Source organism: Rana temporaria, chromosome 6 (assembly GCF_905171775.1).
Source record: "Rana temporaria chromosome 6, aRanTem1.1, whole genome shotgun sequence".
Taxonomy (NCBI): Eukaryota; Metazoa; Chordata; class Amphibia; order Anura; family Ranidae; genus Rana; species Rana temporaria.
In genome coordinates, this window is record NC_053494.1 from 29306434 (window position 1) to 29327986 (window position 21553).

The window sequence follows — 21553 nt, forward strand, 5'->3', positions numbered from 1 at the left end:
CTTCTGATTGCTGTGCTCTACCACCAACTTTTAAAGGGGGCATAAGACTTCTGCTTTCACAGCAAGCAATGTTCCCACACTTCAGTATGCTGGCAGAGAACGTCCTTTTCTAATCAGGATGTGGCTGCTTTCTAGAGAAGATGAACTGCAAGACTTTGCATACCTTTTGCTTTGATGCACCGGGAGTGTATTTAGCCATTTAAAACTGAAAGCTGCAGCTGAGCATTTAGGAAATACCCATCACTTCATTATAGCGAAGTAACAGATTAGATACTGTACAATCTCTCTGCTTTGCTAGGTAATTGACATAGTGTTTGTTTCAGTTGTTTAAAACAGCATCCATTATCCTCAATTTCCAACCAGTGATTCAGCATCACCCCCTGCCCTATAGCTGTGTGATGAAGTGCTGCACAGTACAGGGTTAATAAATAGGACACTTCGCAGGCAGAACAAGGGCAAGATCACAGAACGACACAACATTCCCATGGGAGGAAAGTAATGGAAAAAAAAAAAAAACACCTCCAGAATGCCCTTAAGACAGATGCTATAAACAGGACACCGGCACACAGCTATTTTTATACAAAGTCAGAAGGAAAAAAAATTGAATATTTATTGAACAGTAACAAGAATGGCTGGTGAGCTGCCAACTTCCTTAAAGTATGGCATGGATGGAAAGGATGTCCCTTTAACCAATGCGCCTCTCTCAGAAGGCATGATGCCAGTCAGCAGCTGTTTAAAGGCTCCTTACAAGAGTCTGTGTGTGGCTAGGAGGCCACATAGCAGCATTAAACTTGATACAAGTCATTGTGATCGGACGTCTCCCACTCGATCAGCTCCGACCCGTGAAACCACAAGCTGATTTCCCGCTCCGCTACTTCTACAGAATCGCTGGCGTGGACGACGTTCCTATATAATAAAAAAGGGACATAAAGAGGGGTTCCTTTAAAAATAGCATTCCAGCAAACATGTCCTTCAAAGTCCTAACTTCTACAGCCAGCTCCATGTCTGATTCAAAATGCCGCTCACCTCACACTGGCTCCACTGGTTTAGTGATCAATTGAGACCAAGCAGGTTGTGCCAAGTAAACAGATACCAAACACATCAAGCCTTAAAACACCCGTGAAATGACAGCATATTTTACCCTATATTTTCAATAGACAACATTTTAAAAGCAAAACCAGTAAATTCAACTCACCAGCAATCCTGCTACCAACCGAATCAACCTAACCGGTTGCGTTAAACATGGGTTTACTTGGCACACAATTTGCAAATACATGCGCAAGTTGGTGGCCACGACAAGGCACCCATTATCCGCAGTCCTAACTATACATTTGAGAGTCTCAGTAGAAGCACAAGCATTTTAAATGGATAGACATAGGGCAGGTGAACCTCGAAGGAGCACAATGCTCCTTAAAAGGGCACAGGGGCGCATTGGACACCCAGCACACTGGCAGCAAAAGTGTCCTGTGCTTCCACTCACCTATATTCCAACAGTACAACTAGCCACTGCCCCATCTATAACTGGCCTTCACAGCAAGGAGCAGTGCTGACAGAACTTACAGGGCGTTGGTGGAAACCGTTTGATAGCTACCCGATTACTTTCAGCGAACAGCCGGCAGTCAGCCATTGCCAATAGCGTTCATAAAATGCCCCACTGTCACAGACTTATGGCATGGGGCTATGGCGGTAAGGGTTAAAGCTGAGCTCCAGAAATAAAGACAAAATCTACCCTTGCAGTTGGGCCAATCACTGTGCACCAGTGCAGTCACATGGAAGGAAGAGGAACAAGTCATGCTCCTGCATGCCTAAAGTACCTGGCAGATTATTTCCTATGGCTACCAGCAGCTGAATGCAAAAAGAGAAAGCTGAGTATGTTCTGAGGAGGATTACATCTGGTTGCACACCTCTGCATTGTAGTAATGTACACATTACTACACCACAGGGTAATAAATACATCAGAGCCATAGTGCTTTAACCACCGTTCCAATCTCAGGACCCTTTTGGATGTTACCATATATGTCAGATTGAAATGTTCATTGTTGCCTCTCAATTGGATTTGTGTTGTACAAAATGCATTATATAACTGTAAACTCATGTGTAAACCCCCCCCCCCCCCCCACACACACACACACACACACACACACACACAAAATTGAACACGGGAGCCACTCTAGAATCAGCAAACTACGACGCTACATATCTTTTCAGAGGTAATGTGGCTCTTACCTGCTGATATGGACGCTGAAGTCTCCACGCACAGTACCCGGCTTAGCTAGCGAAGCATCCGTTTCACCCACCATAAAGCGAGAAGTGCGCACAACATTGCACCCTTCCCATACCTGAAAGGAAATGGAGAATAAAGACATAAAATAAATGACCACAGCCATTATTGTTGCAGTAACCATTTATAAATTGGCCATTCCCAGTTAATTTTCCTGCAGAGTCACAGCAGAAGTAAAGAGGATTTGAATTGTATGTATGTATGTATGTATGTATGTATGTATGTATGTATGTATGTATGTATGTATGCATGCATGTATACACACACACCTATACATACATACATATATACACACACACACACACACACACACACACCAGGGCCGTCTTAAGAGCATCATGGGCCTCTGGGCAAAGTAATGCTTTGGGGCCCTTACAAGGTAGACTGTGAAGGTAAACAGACATCAAGTAGGTAGGAGGCAGACAAGCTGAGCTTCCCCAGATTATCCCCCCAGCACTCTGACCCCTCTACATCCTAGATATTCCCCCCAGCACTGTAACCATATACCATAAGATACCCCTTGTATTGTGACCCCACTACATCCCTGATATCCCCGACACCAGGGATATGCAATTAGCGGACCTCCAGCTGTTGCAGAACTACAAGTCCCATTAAACATAGCAAGACTGACAGCCACAAGCATGACACCCAGAGACAGAGGCATGATGGGACTTGTAGTTTTGCAACAGCTGGAGGTCGGATAATTGCATATCCCTGCCCTACACTGTGGCCTCTCTACATCCCTGAAAACTATCACTATAGCCACCCAAGCTACCCCAAGCATTGCTACCTCCTATACACCCCAGACCCCCCCTCAGCATTGTTTCCCCCCATAAACCCTTAATATCCCCCCCAGCACCATTATTCCATCCATGTAGTACCCCCTGTTCCAGTGGAGATATAGTGCATGTAAACTTTTGGCTCTGTACCCACCTCCAGCACTGCACTCACCTATACCAATCAAACAGGCAAAGGAGGGAGCATCCCTCCAAGGCATTCCAAGCTTTTTAGGTGCAAACAGTGCTTGACAGCCTGGCTCACCATGACATCATCCACAATTCTACTTCCGCAGGTGGGCTCTCAGTGTTGCCGACTCAGCAGCTCCCACTCCAGCTCCTACCCCGCAGCCTTCGAGTTCCGAGCACTCAAGCTGCATGGGGCAGAGTCAGAGCATCACTAGCGCTCCGGCCCTGCCCCTCCTTGCTGGCTGTGAAATAATAGATATCGTTTTTGCACCGCACGGTGCACCGTTGCCAGCCTGCCTCCCCTGTGTATCCATCACTCTCAGTGCCATCATGGGGCCCCCCCAATTTTGGGGCAGCGTGGGCTCAAGGACCAGCTGCTTTGGGGAAGTGCAGGGGCCCCCCCCATGCAGCTGGGGCCCCTGGGCAGTGCCCAGGTGTGCCCTCATTAAGACAGCCCTGACACACACATCTTTATCACTACAGGGGTTACCAGCAGAAGGAAGGAGGTCCCGATTCCCCATATATAGATCTTTAGTTATCACAAGAGGAGTCACCAGCAGGAAGGAGGTCCTAATGTCACTATATCAGTGTTTCTCAATTCCAGTCCTCAGGCCCCCCCAACAGGTCAGGTTTTCAGGATTTCCATTATTTTGCACAGGTGATTTGATCAGTTTCACTGCCTTAGTAATCACCATAGCCTTTTCATCTGAGGGAAATCCTGAAAACCTGACCTGTTGGGGGGGCCTGAGGACTGGAATTGAGAAACACTGCACTATATGCACCTATAATTTGATATACCGTATTTATCGACGTATAACACGCACCCTAACTTTAAGAGGAAAGTTTCAGGAAAAAAAATAAATAAAAAATCCACAGCTCCCTGCGTATAACACGCAGGCACAGTTTACTCTCTATTTTCAGGGTAAAAAAGTGAATGTTAGACGCCAATAAATACCTTGGGGCAGATTCTCGTAACTTTGTGCGGGCGTAAAGTATCTGATTTCCGTTACGCCTCCGCAACTTAGACAGGCAAGTGCCGTATTCGCACTTGCTCCGTAAGTTGCGGCGGCGTAGCGCAAATCGGGCGGCGTAAGCCCGCCTAATTCAAATTGTGAAGAGGTGGGTGTGTTATGTAAATTATCCATGACCCGACGCGATTGACGTTTTTCACTTAAGGCGCATGCGCCGTCCGTGGAATATCCCAGTGTGCTTTGCGTCAAAGTACGCCGCAAGGACGTATTGGTTTCGACGTGTACGTAAATGACGTCCAGCCCCATTCACAGACGACTTACGCAAACTAAGTAAAAATTTCAAATTTCGTCGCGGGAACGACATCCATACTTAACATTGGTGCGCCGCACTTACGCCACCATATAGCAGGGGTAACCTTACGCCGGGAAAAGCCTAACGTAAATGGCGTAACTTTACTGCGTCGGCCGGGCGTACGTTCAGGAATTCACGTATCTAGCTGATTTACATATTTAGACACGCAAATCAGCGTACACACCCCTAGCGGCCAGTGTAAAAATGCAGTTACGATCAGACAGCGCAAGAGACTTACGCCTGTCGGATCTAATATATATCTATGCGTAACTGATTCTAAGAATCAGGCGCATAGATACGACCGGCCGGACGCAGAGACGTATCTCCTCTAAGAATCTGGCCCAGTATGTACAGAAACAGAGCGTAGCAGACTTGAACCTAAATCATTGAAGTCAGGTGATAACTAAATGGAATACATACCATTGCTACCACAGGTCCAGACCCCATGTACCGTATAAGAGATGGATAGAAAGGTTTTCTTCTCAGGTCGTGGTAATGTTCAGCTAGAATTCCTTCTGAGGCCTAGACAGAGAAAAGCGTACAAAGGGTTGTTTAACACGACCCGGTCAACTCCAACAATATTCTGATGGCTTATTGCACTGCAGTTCAGGTGGATGTAAAGTAAGGGGTGCAACGGATCAAAAAAAAAAACCTCATGGTTCGGATCGTTCCGCCGATGAGTCACGGATCGGAGAATTTTTCGGACCACCACCATATATAGTCCCCACTGTAATATCCACATCTCCCCCGTCAGCGTGCCGTTCTGGGGAGCTCAGCTAGGCCGCTGCCGACAGGTGTACCAAGATGGCCGCCGCTTCGGAGCTAGGCCGAAGCCTTTCCTATGGCCGCGGATCTCGTGGTGAGCCGATCCGAACGCGGCGACCCGTTTGAATCACGGATCAATGATGATCCGTTGCACCCCTAATGTAAAGGCTGTGCAATAAAGCTGCATACAATATTTAGTAGTTACAATTGTCGTTTCCACGCCTAAAAATTAAAAGTCTATTTAAAAAAAAAAAAAAAAAACACTTCTCACGGAGACTCAATGGCTTGACTCGGTACTGCTTCTTTACAAATTGACATATATGGGCCGCAAATACCCCCAAAAATTTGACAAAGTTTTGGAAGTCATGGGTGACCGCTAGATCGATCACTGTATAGAACCCCCACAACCCCCCCCCCGTCAGGATTGGTACCTCCCAATTTGGATTTATATCCAAGTTGTGATGGTCTCATCCCGCTGACCATTCGGGACCCCGCAGGGTCTAGCTTCATACACTATTCTGTGCATATTATGGTAATCTTTATTGTCTGGAGTTCCTCACTGTACTGAAGCTATGCTGTACCGTTGTTTGGTTTTCATTTCTGTACCGTTTTTCCTTTTTGTTTTAATAAAAACGTAAAAAAAAATAAAAAAAAATGCACAATGCATCACAACACGTGGTAGTTAATCCTGTGCATTGTGTAAAAAGGCCGTTTGATCCCATCTTCTCTGATCCTCCCCTTCTTCCACAGCAACTCCCCCCCCCCCCCCCCCCCCCCCCCAAACCATCTCTTGAAAGAACAGAGCCTTGGGGGCAAGCTACACATGCTCAGTTTGGAGTTTTCTTTTGGGCCTGTGCATTTAATCAGTACAGGGCCAATCAGCACTGTCCAGACAGAGAGTCAGGGGTCCTGCAGCCCCATAGGACAATCGGTGGAAAATTAAAACCTCCTCTTACAAGCTTTAACCAGACATTGATAGAAGTCACAAGACTGCTATACACTGCCGAGAAAGGGTATTTAGCAGTTTATATGTGCTAAAATAATTGCATTTCCATGTTCTGTGGGAGATCATATATAGTGAACGCAGGTCCTGGGTTTAGGAACACTTTGAAGAGTGCGAGAGTGGGTAACCGCTCAAAGAGAACCAGGTAATCTGATTCCTGTGGTCCAAGCCAAGGGTGCAGGCAGTGCAATCAAAATGCAGGTTAGGATGAAGGAAAAAAGCTGGGACAGCCGCACTCCAAAAAAACTCCTCCTTTAATTAAAAATAGCTATGAAGAAGCACTAAGGCATAGTGCGAAACGTCAGCTTTTCTTTTGTTGTGCTGTTTTTTGCTGTGGCATGTATTTTGTGATTTTTAATTAAAGGAGGAGTTTTTTTGGAGTGTGGCTGTCCCAGCTTTTTTCCCTTCATCCTAACCTGCACTTTGAAGAGTGCAGTGATGACTCCGGTTCCTCAGGTTTCTTTACTGTACAGTTTGTAGGCTGGAGATGTGTACTGGATCATGTTTAGCTGCAATGGAGTTCCATTACCTGGCTATGCTGTCTGGCATGACCATCTAGATTACAAGACTGGCTAAACAGAATTCCAGATCTCTGGCGGGCAAGACTGAACATTTGCTTTGGAGAGACTGTCCCAGACAATCCAGCCTGTTTGTGTTGCAGCAACTGGCCCATTACAAAGTAATTATGCATTTCCTTCCCTCGTCACATACTGTTACAGACTGTCTCCAAGAGAAAAAGGAAAACACTATCACTGTGTATTGCAACCCTTTCCCCTCCAAACAATCAAACCCCTGTATACCACAAAGTGGGGGCCAGCTGAAATCACAATGGGGTACTCTGCCACTAATCTCTTCTAGAAATCATCCACCCGAAAATAGTATTTTACATCCAGCCCTACATATAAAATATGTTCCATTACACAGACATTACTGAATCGTCTGCAATACATGTATTACAATGAATGGTTACAAGTGGACATGTAGTGTAGTTTTCCTCCACATTATTCTGAAAGCATCTTTGTTAGGCAGGCCAAACATGAAAGCGGAAATTCACTCAATCAACACTGACTATCGTTACCCCTTATGCTGCTAGCATTAGTAAATAGATCAAATATACTTGTTTTAAAACTTTTCTACATTTCTTCAGTTACTTCCTGGTTTCTTGCCTAGGCAAAATTACGTCATGCATCCCATGAGTGTTCAGTAGGAGGGGCTCTCAGCTAAGCACACCCTCTGCCTGCATGCCTGAGCCAAGTGTAGGTGGATTACATGAAGTAAATGCTACATAAATTTGCCCTTACTCAATACTAAATGCTAGGGGGGTGTTTTGAAAGGGATTTCTCAGCAAAAAAAAAAACCATGGAGACATGGATGGATGGATTGGGGAGTTTGCTTTGAATATATTAAAATAACATTTTAGTTTGTGGTGCTCAGGTGAAGTGTAGTTCCACTTTCAGCAATTTGCTTTCCTGCAGAATTGCTCCATTCCCCTCCAACACGTGTTGATGGGGGAAATCCCTCCAGCAGCACTATATTCTCCAGGAAGGGAGGCGTACCTGCTGGCAGAACACAATGATCATGTCTAGAGGCTATAGCCAATGGCAGTGATCACATGCAAAAAAATAAATACAAATCTGACAGGCTGGTTGCATTAAAGTCAGACAGACTTCAGTACAACCAGCCTGCCCATAGAAGCATCGAATCTTGGCCATGCCCCACTGCACTGGCTGAGATTCAATCCATCTATGATCGGTTTTATATGCTAGCTCAATGCTGAGAACAGGCACACAAACTATTCTGGCAGACATTAGGGCAGCCTTACAGACCGATTTCCACCCTTAGGCTAGCCATAGATTGGAGGAATCTTCCAACATGCCCATCTGATTGGACTTCTGTTGAGCTGTAATGGCCATAGATGGCTTGAAATTCAGCCTGTGTCTGTTGAACCAGCCAAATTTCAATCCATCATTGGTTAGCTTCCTTAAAGGATAACTAAAGGCAAATCCAAAGTGTTGGATAGAGAGGCGATGGATTAGAATGCTTGTCAGCTTTTTTTGCCGTCCTCCGGTAAGGAGATTCACCCTTTATTAGGCCCGTTAGCGGGAAACTCTTCCAATGTTGACAGCTAGTTCTGTCAAGAGATTCCCTAATTTTGCAGGATTTTCCTCATGGGACAGGAAGTGGAGAAATCTCCCCAATGGGACGCAGATGGCAAGAATAAAACCTTACAGGGGTTATAACCCTCCCTTAATCTAACCGAGAAAGAGAAAAAAAAAAAAAAAAAAAAGTTTGCCCCAAACAAGATATCCCTTAAAGTCAAAGCTGCACCATTTTAACGACTCAACGACCCCTTCACGCCGATATACGTCGGCAGAAGGGCACAAGCATGTACAGGTGCGTCGCCTTCAAGAGCCCAGCCGTGGGGTCGCGCACACACTGCCCGTGGCGCGCTCGCGACCTAGTCCCGAGCTCCCGTGACCCGATCGCCGCCGGTGTCCCGCGATTGGTCACAGGAGCTGAAGAACGGGGAGAGGCGAGTGTAAACAAACCTTCTCTGTGGCTTGTCACCGATCGTCTGTTCCCTGTCATAGGGAACGACGATCAGCGACGTCATGCGTCCAGCCACACCCCCCCTACAGTAAGAAACACACAATAGGACACACTTGACCCCTTTAGCGCCTCCTAGTGGTAACCCATTCACTGCAATTTTCACAGTAATCAGTGCATTTTTTATAGCACTTTGCTGTGAAAATGACAATTGTCCCAAAAATGTGTCAAAAGTGCGCCATAAAGTCGCAGTCACGAGAGAAAAAGAAAAAAAGCTGATCGCCGTAAAGTTAATAAAAATGCCATAAAACGATCCCCTATTTTGTAAACGCTATAACTTTTGCGCAAACCCATCAAACGCTTATTGTGATTTTTTTACCATAAATATGTAGAAGAATACGTATCGGCCTAAACTGAGGAAATTTGTTTCTTTTATATTTTTTCGGGGAATATTTATTATAGCAAAAAGTAAAACTGAATTTTTTTAAAAATTGTTGCTTTTTTGTTTATAGCGCAAAAAATAAAAACCGCAGAGGTGATCAAATAGCAAAAGAAAGCTCTATTTGTGGGGGGGGGAAAAGCGACGCAGTGCCGAATCGCAAAAAGGGGCCAGGTCCTTTACCCGCATAATGGTCCGGGGCTTAAGTGGATAAACACTTCAAAAAGCAGAGATTCAAGTTACAACTAATCACCGGTAACAGGTTCTCTTTAGGGGTTGGCAACCTGTGTCTAGTTTTAGGCAGCGGGTCAAGTCACTACACTGATGGACTAGTGCTAAAGGGAAAAATCCGCCATGAGGCTGATGTCCGTCTAGTTTACCTTCTAAAGCAGGGGTAGGCAACCTGGGGGCCCTCCAGCTGTTGGAGAACTACAAGTCCCATCATGCCTCTGGGAGTAATTGCAACTGCCAGCCTTGCAATGCCTCATGGGAAATTTAGTTCCACAACAGCTGGAGGGCCCCCAGGTTGCCTACCCCTGCTTTAGAAGGTAAACTAGACGGACATCAGCCTCATGGCGGATTTTTCCCTTTAGCACTTGTCCATCAGTGTAGTGACTTGACCCGCTGCCTAAAACTAGTCTCTGCAGGACATTCTGCATTAAGACAAATCAGCACAAGCACCATCGTCAGACTTTACATCATCGCAAATCACCAGATACAGATTTTACAGAATAAGCACAGATGAATCACACCGTTGAGTACAGTGCTGTCTGATGAGGAATAGTTGCACAACAAGTAGATCTGGATGAGACGGCTTATGTGCTGCTCAGAAGACATTTTGTGACCACATTGCGCACCAACAATTACCGTATTTATCGGCGTATACCGTGCACGCGTGGGTGCGCGATATACGCCGATACCGCCACGAGTTTGAATACTGCGCCGGCATATACCGAGCGCAGTACACTCGTGTATCTTAGGGCAGTGTATCTCGGCGCCTCTCGCACTGACGTCCTGAGCGTACAGGACGTCAGCGCGACAGTTGCCGAGCCTGCCCGACGATACACGAGTGTACTGCGCTCGGTATATGTTGGCGCAGTATTCAAACTCGGCGCGGGAGCGGGGAGGACGCCGCAGAAGGACGCCCGACCCGCCGAAGAGGACACCCGCCGAAGAGGACACCCGAAGCTGCAGAAGGACGCCAGACCCGACGGGGCCGCCGATGGACGGCGCGCAAGACACCAAAACTGTAAAGTACAAAAAAAAAAAAAAATTTCCACAGGATTGGGGGCCACTTTAGGGGTGCGCGGTATACGTGGGAGCGCGTTATACCGCGATAAATACGGTAGGTACCTGCAACATTTTCATGCCCACTAGTTTGAACCCGCGATGTTCAAAGCGCTTGACGATCTCACCAACCAGTCTTCGCTGCACGCCATCTGGCTTCACTGCAATCAGAGTCCTCTCCCTTAGATCAGGAGCCACTGGAAATACAGAAAAACAAAAACGGCACAGGTTATGGTAAAGCGTAGGGAATTAAACAGAGGCCACTTATTTCAGTATTGGATGGGGTTGGGTATGACCAATTACTAGTGCTGGCAATGATGGAAGTCCCGGGGATAGATCTAGAGATACAATCCTGATCGCGGCTTCACTAATAAGTTGAAGACCTGGAACAAGATGCAGGTGGTTAGGCTTTACAAACGTCACTGGCTGCATGCTTGCTCCAAGTCTGTTACTTGCCTGGCAGGGACCTAAAAGACTCATCCAAGTGGCGCTAGCGTTTATTAAAGAGGTTGTAAACTTTAGACCCGAAATATGAACAACATGTATCCCTCTAGCCTGGCTAGTAACTCAAGACTTGAAATTATATATAAAATTTAAAGTCAGCAGCTACAAATATTGAAGCTGCTGACATAATAAAAGGACACGTGCCTGTCTCTGGATCCAGTGCTGTCCTTACCTGGGCCGGATCGTCGCTGGACTTTGGGTTCCCTGCACCAGAATGTTTACTAAGGGAAGTCGGCCGTGACTTCTTGCGGCTTCACGGCTGGCCTCCCACTGCACTGTGCTGTGCTGTGCTTTGGGAATGCTCCCGCAGCCTCCTGTGATGTGTCCCAGAGGGCCGTAGGAACAGGTACCTTGTCAAAACCAGGTATTTACTCCCCCAATAAAGGTGGTGTCCAAAATTGGTAGAGAAAGTAAGGGGGGGGGGGGGCTGTTGGAGAACAGTGAAACTTCCCCTTTTGGGTGAAGTTCTGCTTTAGTACCCAAATGTGCATCAAGAATTACAAGCAAGAACCCTTCGATGTTATCAAGGTTTTCAATCGCTGATCTAAAAAATTAGGAAGAAATGAGACAGACATCCGGGAAGTCAGCAGTTCCAGACAGCGCCAACAATAACACCACGTACAAGCAGCAATAGCAGTGCCAGGGATCATATGGTTACAAAATATTCTACATTCAGGGATATAACCTGTGTAATAAAGTTGCATTTTTCTTAAAAAATAAAAATTGTGGCCAGGTAAACCGAAGATGGATGAGATGTTTATGCAGCCCCCCCCTAAATGTGAGGCCACTGCAAACAGCGGAAGGAGGTGAGGGGTGTGCGATGTGTATGTATGGGGAGGAGGAGAAAGTGAAGACAGGAATTTGAGAAGTGGGCACACCACACACACACAGGACAACAGTCTATACATAGAGATTACATACCACACTCGGCTCCTCCATGCATTCTACTGTATACACTGCAAGCAACACATACACAACATACACAACATACACAACGCTGCTGAAGCAATGTAATCAAAGATTTCTAAACCCAAGAAAAATTATTATACATTTCACTTCGCTAGTCCTTTGATGTGGTGGCTGCATTAATTTGTCCTGGTCACCGAGACCAAGCGGGTCCAAACATGCAACAGTCTGCTTGCACAATCTCCTTTAGGGCCGGTTCACACTGCTGCGTGGTGCAAAATCTGCAATCCCAATGTGAAATCCCGAGTGCTTTCCCTCTGAGGCGCTGCGCTGGCAGGGCTTCAAAAAAAGTCCTGCAAGCAGCTTCTTTGCAGCGCTTTAGGAGCGGTTAATACACCGCTCCTAAAGCGCCCCTTCCTATTAAAATCAAATGGGAAGCGCCTGACGGGGTTAAAATGTAAAGCGTTGCTTGTTTTAGCGGCGCTTTGCCAGCGTTTTTCGGGTACTGGTAGTGTGAAAGGGCTCTTAATCTCTGGGCCCCCTGCCCTCCTCCAGCTCCCCCTCATTGCGGATCTGTCAGGATGGAGAGCAGAGGAAGGGGCCAGTAAATATGTAATTTATCGGCTCATTACTTTTGTGAATGAGCAGAGTAAGGCCCCTTTCACATTGAGGAGTTTTTCAGGCGGTAAAGCGCTAAAAATAGCGCTGCTATCCCGCCTGAAAAACTCCTGCACTGCAGACTCAATGTGAAAGCCCGAGGGCTTTCACACTGAGGCGATGCGCTGGCGGGAGACAAAAAAATCTCCTGTCAGCAGCATCTTTGGAGCGGTGAGAGGAGCGGCGTGTATACCGCTCCTTCCCATTGAAAACAATGGGAACCGCGGCAATACCGCCCGCAATGCGCCTCTATAGAGGCGCATTGCGGGCGATATTAACTCTTTATCGGCCGCTAGCGGGGGTTAATACCGCACCGCTAGCGGCTGATACCCGCGGCAATTCCGGCGGTATAGCACCGCTATTTTTAGCGGCGTTGTACCGCCACCGCAGCTCCTGCCTCAGTCTGAAAGGGGCCTTATAGATTTACTCCGCTTCCGTTTTTGAATGAACAGGAGCCTCTGCCTCGTGTCCATTCATCTTTAGTGTAGCTGAGGCCATTGAGAAAGACTGGGGAATCTGTGAGACCCCTGATATCTGACCAACCCCCCCAAATGGGGCCGATTTAAAAAAAACTACCGACACCAGTCACGACCGTCAGAACAAATTCTAAGCTGTATCTTAATTTATCTCATGGGCAAAATGTGAGAAATATAATATAATCTCCGGGTATCATTTAATAAAATCTGGTCACCTTAGGTAATAAGCCTACAACCAGTCATTGACTTGTACAGGCGACTGCAAACATCCATGATTCATGGGTTCAAAAAAATTGTTTCAGTATTGAGTCCTCCCCTGAGCCCATGTGAATGAGCCCTTAGCCCATACTAACTCATTATGAATTACTTACCTGAGATCGAAGCCCCCGCAGCAGCCCTTTTACGCCTCCTCCGACGCCACCATGATACCTGGAGTGACTGGCCAGAGCAGCGCTGACGTCACTCCCGCGCATGCGCCGCCACTAACGCCATGATCGCTGTTCGAAGCGGCACACTCCGTGCGCCCGATGACACGGTGTCGCTATTTTTTGCAAATATCTCCTAAACCTTTTAGGCTTGGGGGATATTTCTTGCACCTACAGGTAAGCCTTAAAGCGGGGGTTCACCCTTAGAGGGCACTTTTTCCCCTTAGATTCCTGCTCGTTTTCTCTAGGGGAATCGGCTATTTGTTTTAAAATATGTGCAGTACTTACCCGTTTACGAGATGCATCCTCTCCGTCGCTTCCGGGTATGGGCTTCGGGAATGGGCGTTCCTTCTTGATTGACAGTCTTCCGAGAGGCTTCCGACTGTCGCATCCATCGCGTCACGATTTCCCGAAAGAAGCCGAACGTCGGTGCGCAGGCGCAGTATAGAGCCCCACCGACGTTCGGCTTCTTTCGGCTACGAGTGACGCGATGGATGCGACCGTCGGAAGCCTCTCGGAAGACTGTCAATCAAGAAGGAACGCCCGCTCCCGAAGACCCATACCCGGAAGCGACGGAAGAAGATGCAGCTTGAAAACGGGTAAGTACTGCTCATATTTTAATACAAATAGCCGATTCCCCTAGACCGAACGAGCAGGAATCTAAGGGAAGAAAAAAAATTTTTTAACAAATGGGTGAACTCCCGCTTTAATCTGTAGGTTAAAGTGGTTGTAATGGGTTTATAATCACTTTAAATTGGAATGTGTCTATGCACACAGGTGCGTAAAGAAGCAGCGCGTATTCTTCAGTTAAAAAAAAAAAAAAATACATTACGCCTCATGTGCTCAAATGCATATGTGAAAAACACAAAAAAAAAAATTGCTCAAATAGGAGTATCATGTGCAAGAGGCCTAAGGCTACAATCACACTAGCCTCCAGCGTTTACGTTGTTTAAAAAGTTAGTTCACCTTTATAAAAAAAAATAAATAAATAATAGCCTATGCAGATAAGGGTCGTCTTTACAAAATCAAACTGTGCAGCTCACTAAAGATGAATACCCTTGCTATAGATTTAGGCCATTTACATACCTCATGAAGCCTGACTGGAATACTCCTCATTACTGATCATCTCCATCACAAAAAAGAAAAGCGAGTGAGCTCACTCCTGTGATGGTGGAGGTGAGCAGTAATAACTAGGCCTCACTTAGCAAAGTCCTGGGAGTATTCCAGTCAGGCTTCATAATGCAAGCAAATTATTTTAGGCACTTATATTTACGCATCACTTTACATATACATTGTACATTCACATCGGTCCCTACCCTCAAGGAGCTTACAATCCAAGGTCCCCAACTCACATTCATTCATATACTAGGGACAATTTAACACATACTAGGGACAATTTAACATACTAGGGACAATTTAGACAGGATCCAATTAACCTACCAAAATGGCCTACACCTATAGTAAGATTCAGCAACTTTAGTCAGCGTTGCAGTTTGTTTTTATCTACAGACACCCCGTACCCGCAAAGGTCGTTTTGGATAAAAGGTGAATTAAATTCAACAGAAATTAAAACGAAAACTTCTGGTGTGGTCCGGCACAATTGCAACCTCATCAAATGAATGGGCTGAAACTGCACCGGATCGCATGTTAATCACACAAGAACGTGCAGCGCACTCCTGTGCGATTCATTGTGTGAGCTGCCCCTTAAACCCCTTTCACACTGAATCGTTTTTACAGCGTTTTAGCGTTAAAAATAGCACTCTTAAAACGCTCTCCATGCATCTCAATGGACCCTTTCACACTGAGTCATGCAAGCAGCATCTTTGGAGCAGCTTTTGAGCACTGAAAAAAACGCTCCAAAAACGCCCCTCTATTGAAAAGCGCTGTAAAAACGCCTTACCCTTTCACACCAAGGCACTGCAAAAAAAAATAAAAAAAAAAAACTAAAACTTTAGGGCGTTTGCGGTGCTTTACCAGCACATTGGGATTGCAGATGAGGCTTCGCTCGAATAACACCCCAGTGTGAAAGGGGCCTTACAAATTCTCAGTGTTCAGTGCACGGTCCCTCATGCATTTGCAGTGCATTGTTTGTATGTTTTCAGTGCATTTGCAGTGGGTTTTTCTGGGGGGTAAGATTTTTATTTTTTGGGGGTTTGTTCACAAAAGCACCCAGGGAGTGGTAATGCCAGGTGGTCAAGCCATGGTTTTAGCACTCCCTCAACCACCTGCTGACATGCAGCCACTCATTCAGCATTACCAAAGCCAAACATGACCCATGCAAGTGTATGGGTCAGCACCACAACCATGCTGTAGTGCAGCAGTTACACAGTTAAATCAAAACCACATCAGGAGGTTCAAATGAAACAATCCATTTCATTTATATCCAGACAGGCTTTGGCGCAACATAGTTGTTGGTAAAAATTGAAACGGAGGTTGTACAACCCAACTGTAAAATGTATGGTCACTGTGCAATGCGACTTTAAGAGCCCTTTCACACTGGTGCGTTTTTGCGGTAAAAATAGCGCTATTAAAACACTCCATTGAAATTAATTGAAAACGCTGTAAAATCGCGGTAAAATAGCAGTGATTTACCGCTATTTTAACGCTCCGCTATAGGCGTTTCCAGTATGAAAGGGGTCTAAATGGTCAGTCGGATCTATATTAAAAAATAAAAATCTGCAGGATGTACAATCGGAGTTTAGTGTACCATTTCTGGTAGGGGTCTGGGTCACTTACCCCCTTCTCACACATTATGGGTACTCTGGTAAAAAGGATCTTTACGCCAGACTTCCCAGCTGCTTTCACCTGTCTGCCATCACATGAGCATCTTACCATCTCTGTCAGATCTTTATGGTTCACCACGGAGGGTGAGACTTCCCTGCTGCACCAGGAGTGAGACTTCACAGAAATCTCTGGTAGGATTCCTCCCATTAACATATTATGATGTAATAAACTCCATTCTGACATTTGGATGTACACAGCGGGTGTCACTTTCCCAGCAATTAGGATGTTTCATTCATAATTGGATTGGGAGGCTCGGCCCAATCAGCTGCAAGAAATTATCGCTAATGAACATGCCGCCTGGGGCCTCTCCTAATGAATGGGTGTGTGTGTGTGTGTGTGTGTGTGTGTGTGTGTGCGCACACACACACAAACATCCACATGATGGATAGACTACTGGAACTACTCCAATGGAGGGCAGAGTGACCCTGAAGGGGGTGCGTCTCCACGCGGGAGAGTGGTCACGGCGGATAACGCGTCAAATGGGGCCGGTTAACCCCCTACGTATCAAACCTGCAACTATGTTTATTAGAAAAGAACACGGAGTCCCTGCAACACGCTCTACACAATGGTAACCTTCCACCCAGCGACTTAACCCTACATGTCCCCTACGAGTCATTCCCCGCTGAAGATCCAAACATGGTCCAGTTAAAGCGACGCAGTGCCCAATCGCAAAGAGGGGCCAGGTCCTTTAGCTGCATAATTGTCTGGAGCTTAAAGTGGAGTTTCCATCCCAAAACATTTTTTTTTCATTATTGTGCTCATTAAACGAAAAAAAAAAAAAAAGTTTTACTCATCTGGAAATGCCTGTTGCTATGCGGTCCCACAAAATCTGCCTTTGGAATCACCAAGGATTCTGACATCTCCCTCTAATGATCCTGGGTAAGGATGAGCTCCGGCGTGTTCGCATAGAACACGTGCAGAGCCTGCCAGGAAGTCGGCACCCGCGCTGCGCTAATCACAGCCAGGCAGACATTTCCCGATCTCTGCAGCCGAGCATTGGACAATATCTGCCTGGCTGTGATTAGCGCAGCGCGGGTGCCGACTTCCTGGCGGGCTCTGCACGTGTTCTATGCGAACACGCCGGAGCTCATCCTTACTCCTGGGAAATGTGTCATTTCCCAGGATGCAGTGCGCTACTCAATTATCACTCCCCATCCAAGACTTCCAGGCAGTGCTTGTGGGCTTCACAATGCCCACAAGCAAAATGACAACGGTGTGGACATAGTTTTATAAACTATCTTTTTTGAATATCTATGCGGAGCAGCAGCGGATTGTAAAATAGTAAGTGACCGGATTTATATTATAAAAACGCAGGATGTAAGGAGATAAACTAAAAAATGCCAATTGTGGTTGGAACCCCGCTTTAAGTGGTTAATCAGCCACAGAACCTGTGTAAGTAATATGTGTTGGATTTTATAGGGATGAGGTGGCAACTGTATTAGTGGGGCCAAATTGATGTTTTTTACTGCAGTGACAAGAAAATTCAAAAAAGGAGCAGGATGGAAAACGTTCCATTCAGTAAAGTCCATTCGTTCCAAAACGGAATGTTAAAAGCAAAACTAAATCTCTCTTTTGAATGACAATCGATTGTATTAAGAATATTAAAATTTCTTAAGAATTTTTGCTAGAAATTCTACTGGTGTAGAGTCTCAGCTTTAGAAGTTGGGTGATTTCCTTGGGGAAAGTCTATGCATTGTAAAAGAGCGAATGTTAAAACGCAAACTTTAAAGAGGATCTCCACTGAAAAAAAAAATATTAAAAGCCAGCAGCTACAAATACTGCAGCTGCTGACTTTTAGGCTGCATTCACACCTGAGCGTTTTGTCGACTGAAGCGCGACGCTCAAAGACGCTAGAGGGGAAAAATAACATTCTCTATGGAGATGGTTCACATCTCCAACGCAAAACGCCGAACGAACACCGAACGAACGCCTGAATTTCAAACAAGTCCCAAACCCTTTTTTGACGCACGAATCGGGCGGCTTGGGCGTTTTCCATTGGTACCAATAACCTGTACAAAACCGCGGTAAAAACCGCCACGTTTTGTCGCGGCAAAAAACGCTGCAAATCGCCTACGCTTAGGTGTGAATGCAGCCTGAATATTAGAAAACACTTGCCTGTCGTGGAGTCCAGCACCGTCCGCAGCAGAGGAAGATCGATCGCTCGTCACTTTGCTGCTCCCCCCGCCACCCTCGGTGAGGGAACCAGGAAGTGAAGCGCTCCGGCTTCACTGCCCGTTTCCCTACGGCGCATGCGCGAGTCGCGCTACGCCTGCCCAATGGCTCCCGCTGTGTACTGGGAGCCGAGTGTTCCCAGAACACAACTGGGGGGGGGGGACGGGAGGCGGCGTCATGCCCGCAGTTTGCCTGAGACTGTGCAGCCGGAAGTGGGTGCAAATACCTGTCTTTAGACCGGTATCTGCACCCCCCTCCCCCTGAAAGGTGTCAAATGTGACACCGGAGGGGGGGGGAGGGTTCCGATCAGCGGGAGTTCCACTTTAGGGGCCCTTTCACACGTACGGACCGTATGTCCGCATTTTCATCTGTCCGTTTGCGGATGAAAACGGGACATACATGGGTCCCTATATGTGATTACGGATGAACATCCGCTGACACCCGTAATTTGTCCGCCTCCGCAAAGATCCGCATTTGCAGACGGAAAAAATCCTATTTTTCTTCTGTCTGCCGGATCGGATGAACGCGGACATACGGTCCGTGTTCGTCTGATCCCCCATAGGGGAGAGCGGAGGAAACACAGGGCGGTCCCTGCACAGTGTGCGGGGACCGTCCTGTCAGCTGCCAGCTCAGCTGGGATTTTACGGAGGATCCCCGCTGAGCTTTGCGGACACACGGAGCGGATCATTACTGATCCGCTCCGTGTGAAAGGGCCCTTAGGGTGAAGCTCCGCTTTAAAGTACTTTTCAGCAACATTCATCAAACGCATCGATGAGGAATGTGCAAAAATAAATGTTAAAATAAATAAAATTATATCTCCTTGTGAATGGGTAGTTTTAGGGAAATTACCAAAAACCATGACCTTTTGGGGGGGGGGGGGGGCGACGACGACACACGGTTAGGAATCGCATCTATATTTGGTCATTGGCCACAGCTTGACCATCATTTGACCCGTCTACCAGCTTGGCATGCCTGTCTATGGATGCAGCTGATCCCAATTGGACCAATGTGTTGTGTTTGATTGCACCAGCAACATTGGTCAATAACGCAATTCTACGCCACACAAGAATGCTCAAAAAAAATAAAAGTATAATGTATATATATATATATATATATATATATATATATATATATATATATATATATATATATATATATATATATATATATATATATATATATATATATATATACACACACACATACATACATACACACACACTAATAATAATAATAATAATAATAATAATAATAATAATAATAATAGGTGACTACTAAACTATATATTTCTCCAATTGTTTAGTAGTCACCCCAAATATATATACACACACATACATACATACATACATACATACATACATATATATATATATATATATACATACACACACACACAATTTATTTAGTAGTTACCCCAAATTATTATATATTTTTTTAAATAATAAAATAGTAATTTTGGGGTGTAACTGATTTCATATTTTAGGGATAACAGTCCATAAGCACCCCGTTGATCAGTCCTAGTAGGCTGTGCACACAAGGGGTTAACCAAGGACCGGAGCGCTCCGCTCTGATCACATGTCTCCCCGTGGCCGGTCAGTACAGTTGGCATCCCCTCCCCCCGATCTCGCTCACCTGAGCTGTAGCGCAGCCCCGGGGTCCCGGCCGGTTGCAGGACTCTCCGTGTTGGGATCAGACTGCGGAGGATGAAGTACATGGCGGCCAGCACACCGACTTCTCACTCCGGACAGTGAAAGTTCTCTGAGCCGGTGGGCGGAGCTCTCTATAAGACGTGCCCGCCCTCCCCAAACCCTGAACTTCACTGGCCCGGGAGGACACGCCCATGATAGGACGGTAGAATTAGGAAACCACACCCTACTGATGGGTAAACCACGCCCTTCAGAGAATAAGAGCAGAGTTACAGAGCTGAGCAGAACTCCAACTAGAACTTCATGGGAGGAGGAGGAGGAGGGGCATAGCTGGGGTGCTGCAGACATAGAAAGTTCCCCAATCCGTTATAAACTTTTTTTTTTCTTTTTTTTTTTTAGGTCTCATTAACCTTTTCGCTGCCAGAGACATTTTTCCAATTGTTGCACACATCCTAAATAAAAATCATTTTGGGTCCGAAGATTATATAAAACCCCTAAATATTATATATTTTCCGAAAGCAGACACCCCTAGAGAATAAAATAGTGGTAGTTCCACGTTTTTATGTCACTTGATAGTACCACACAAGTCTTGGTGAATTTTAGGGCAAGCAAATGCAAAAAAAAAGACATAAAAATTTTAAAATATAAAAGACGAGGTTACACTGAGTAAATAGATACCCAACATGTCAAACCTTATATCTGAGTGCACCGATGAAACAGCAACAAACTTCAGTACCCTATATCTTCTATAGGTGACCGTTCAAACGCCCCCTATAGGTCATCAGTGGTACAGAGGAGACTTGGTGTTAGAATTATTGCTCTCCCTCTGATGTGTGCGGCGATATGTAACATGTGTGTCGCAATTGGCGTTTTCAGGCGTAGGCACCCCCGGCACATGCGTTTACATTCGTTCAAATGTATATGTGTGTGTATATTGAGATTTTTTTTTGTTTTACTAAAAATATGTAGAAGAATACATATTGATCTAAACTGATGAAGAAATCTTTTAATTTTTTTCGGGATATTTATTATAGCAAAAAGTAAAAAATCTTTTTTTTTTTTTTCAAAATTGCTTTTTTTTGTTTGTTTATAGTGCAAATGTCTTCGCCCAGATGATTGACGTCCTTGAGAAAAAGTTCCCCCCCGCGCCCGCCTATTGCGTAGGCGCGTCACGAGAGTCATGGAGTTTCCGAAAGTAGCCAAACTGCGAGTCAGCTCTATACGGCGCCTGCGCAGTCAGCTCTACACAGCTCCTAGTCGGTGCGCAGGCGACGTGTAGAGTTGATTCGCAGTTCGGCTACTTTCGGAAAACTTTGTGACTCTCGTGACGCGCCTACGCAATAGGTGGGCGCGGAACTTTTTCGAGAGTCACA

General features: G+C 45.9%; 1 protein-coding gene across 1 annotated transcript; it reads right to left on the minus strand.

The window, feature by feature from the left end:
* Positions 1 to 585: 585 nt before the first annotated feature.
* On the minus strand, positions 586 to 20329 carry NME4 (NME/NM23 nucleoside diphosphate kinase 4). Its single transcript, XM_040356554.1, has 5 exons — positions 20167 to 20329; positions 10677 to 10807; positions 4990 to 5091; positions 2227 to 2339; positions 586 to 906 (listed from the first exon to the last, which is right to left on the minus strand). The coding sequence occupies exons 1-5, from the start codon at positions 20246 to 20248 to the stop codon at positions 786 to 788; spliced, it is 549 nt and encodes a 182-aa protein (XP_040212488.1). The 5' UTR covers positions 20249 to 20329; the 3' UTR covers positions 586 to 785.
* Between the last annotated feature and the right edge of the window lie 1224 nt (positions 20330 to 21553).

What these genes read in the sequence shown, in the direction of transcription:
- NME4 (XM_040356554.1), bottom strand. Translation starts at nt 20,248, where the DNA reads ATGTACTTCATCCTCCGCAGTCTGATCCCAACACGGAGAGTCCTGCAA. An exon ending in CTGGACCTGTGGTAGCAATG is followed by an intron (nt 2,340 to 4,989) that starts GTATGTATTCCA and finishes ATTTCCTTTCAG; the next exon opens with GTATGGGAAGGGTGCAATGT. An exon ending in TTCAGCGTCCATATCAGCAG is followed by an intron (nt 907 to 2,226) that starts GTAAGAGCCACA and finishes TTTATTATATAG; the next exon opens with GAACGTCGTCCACGCCAGCG.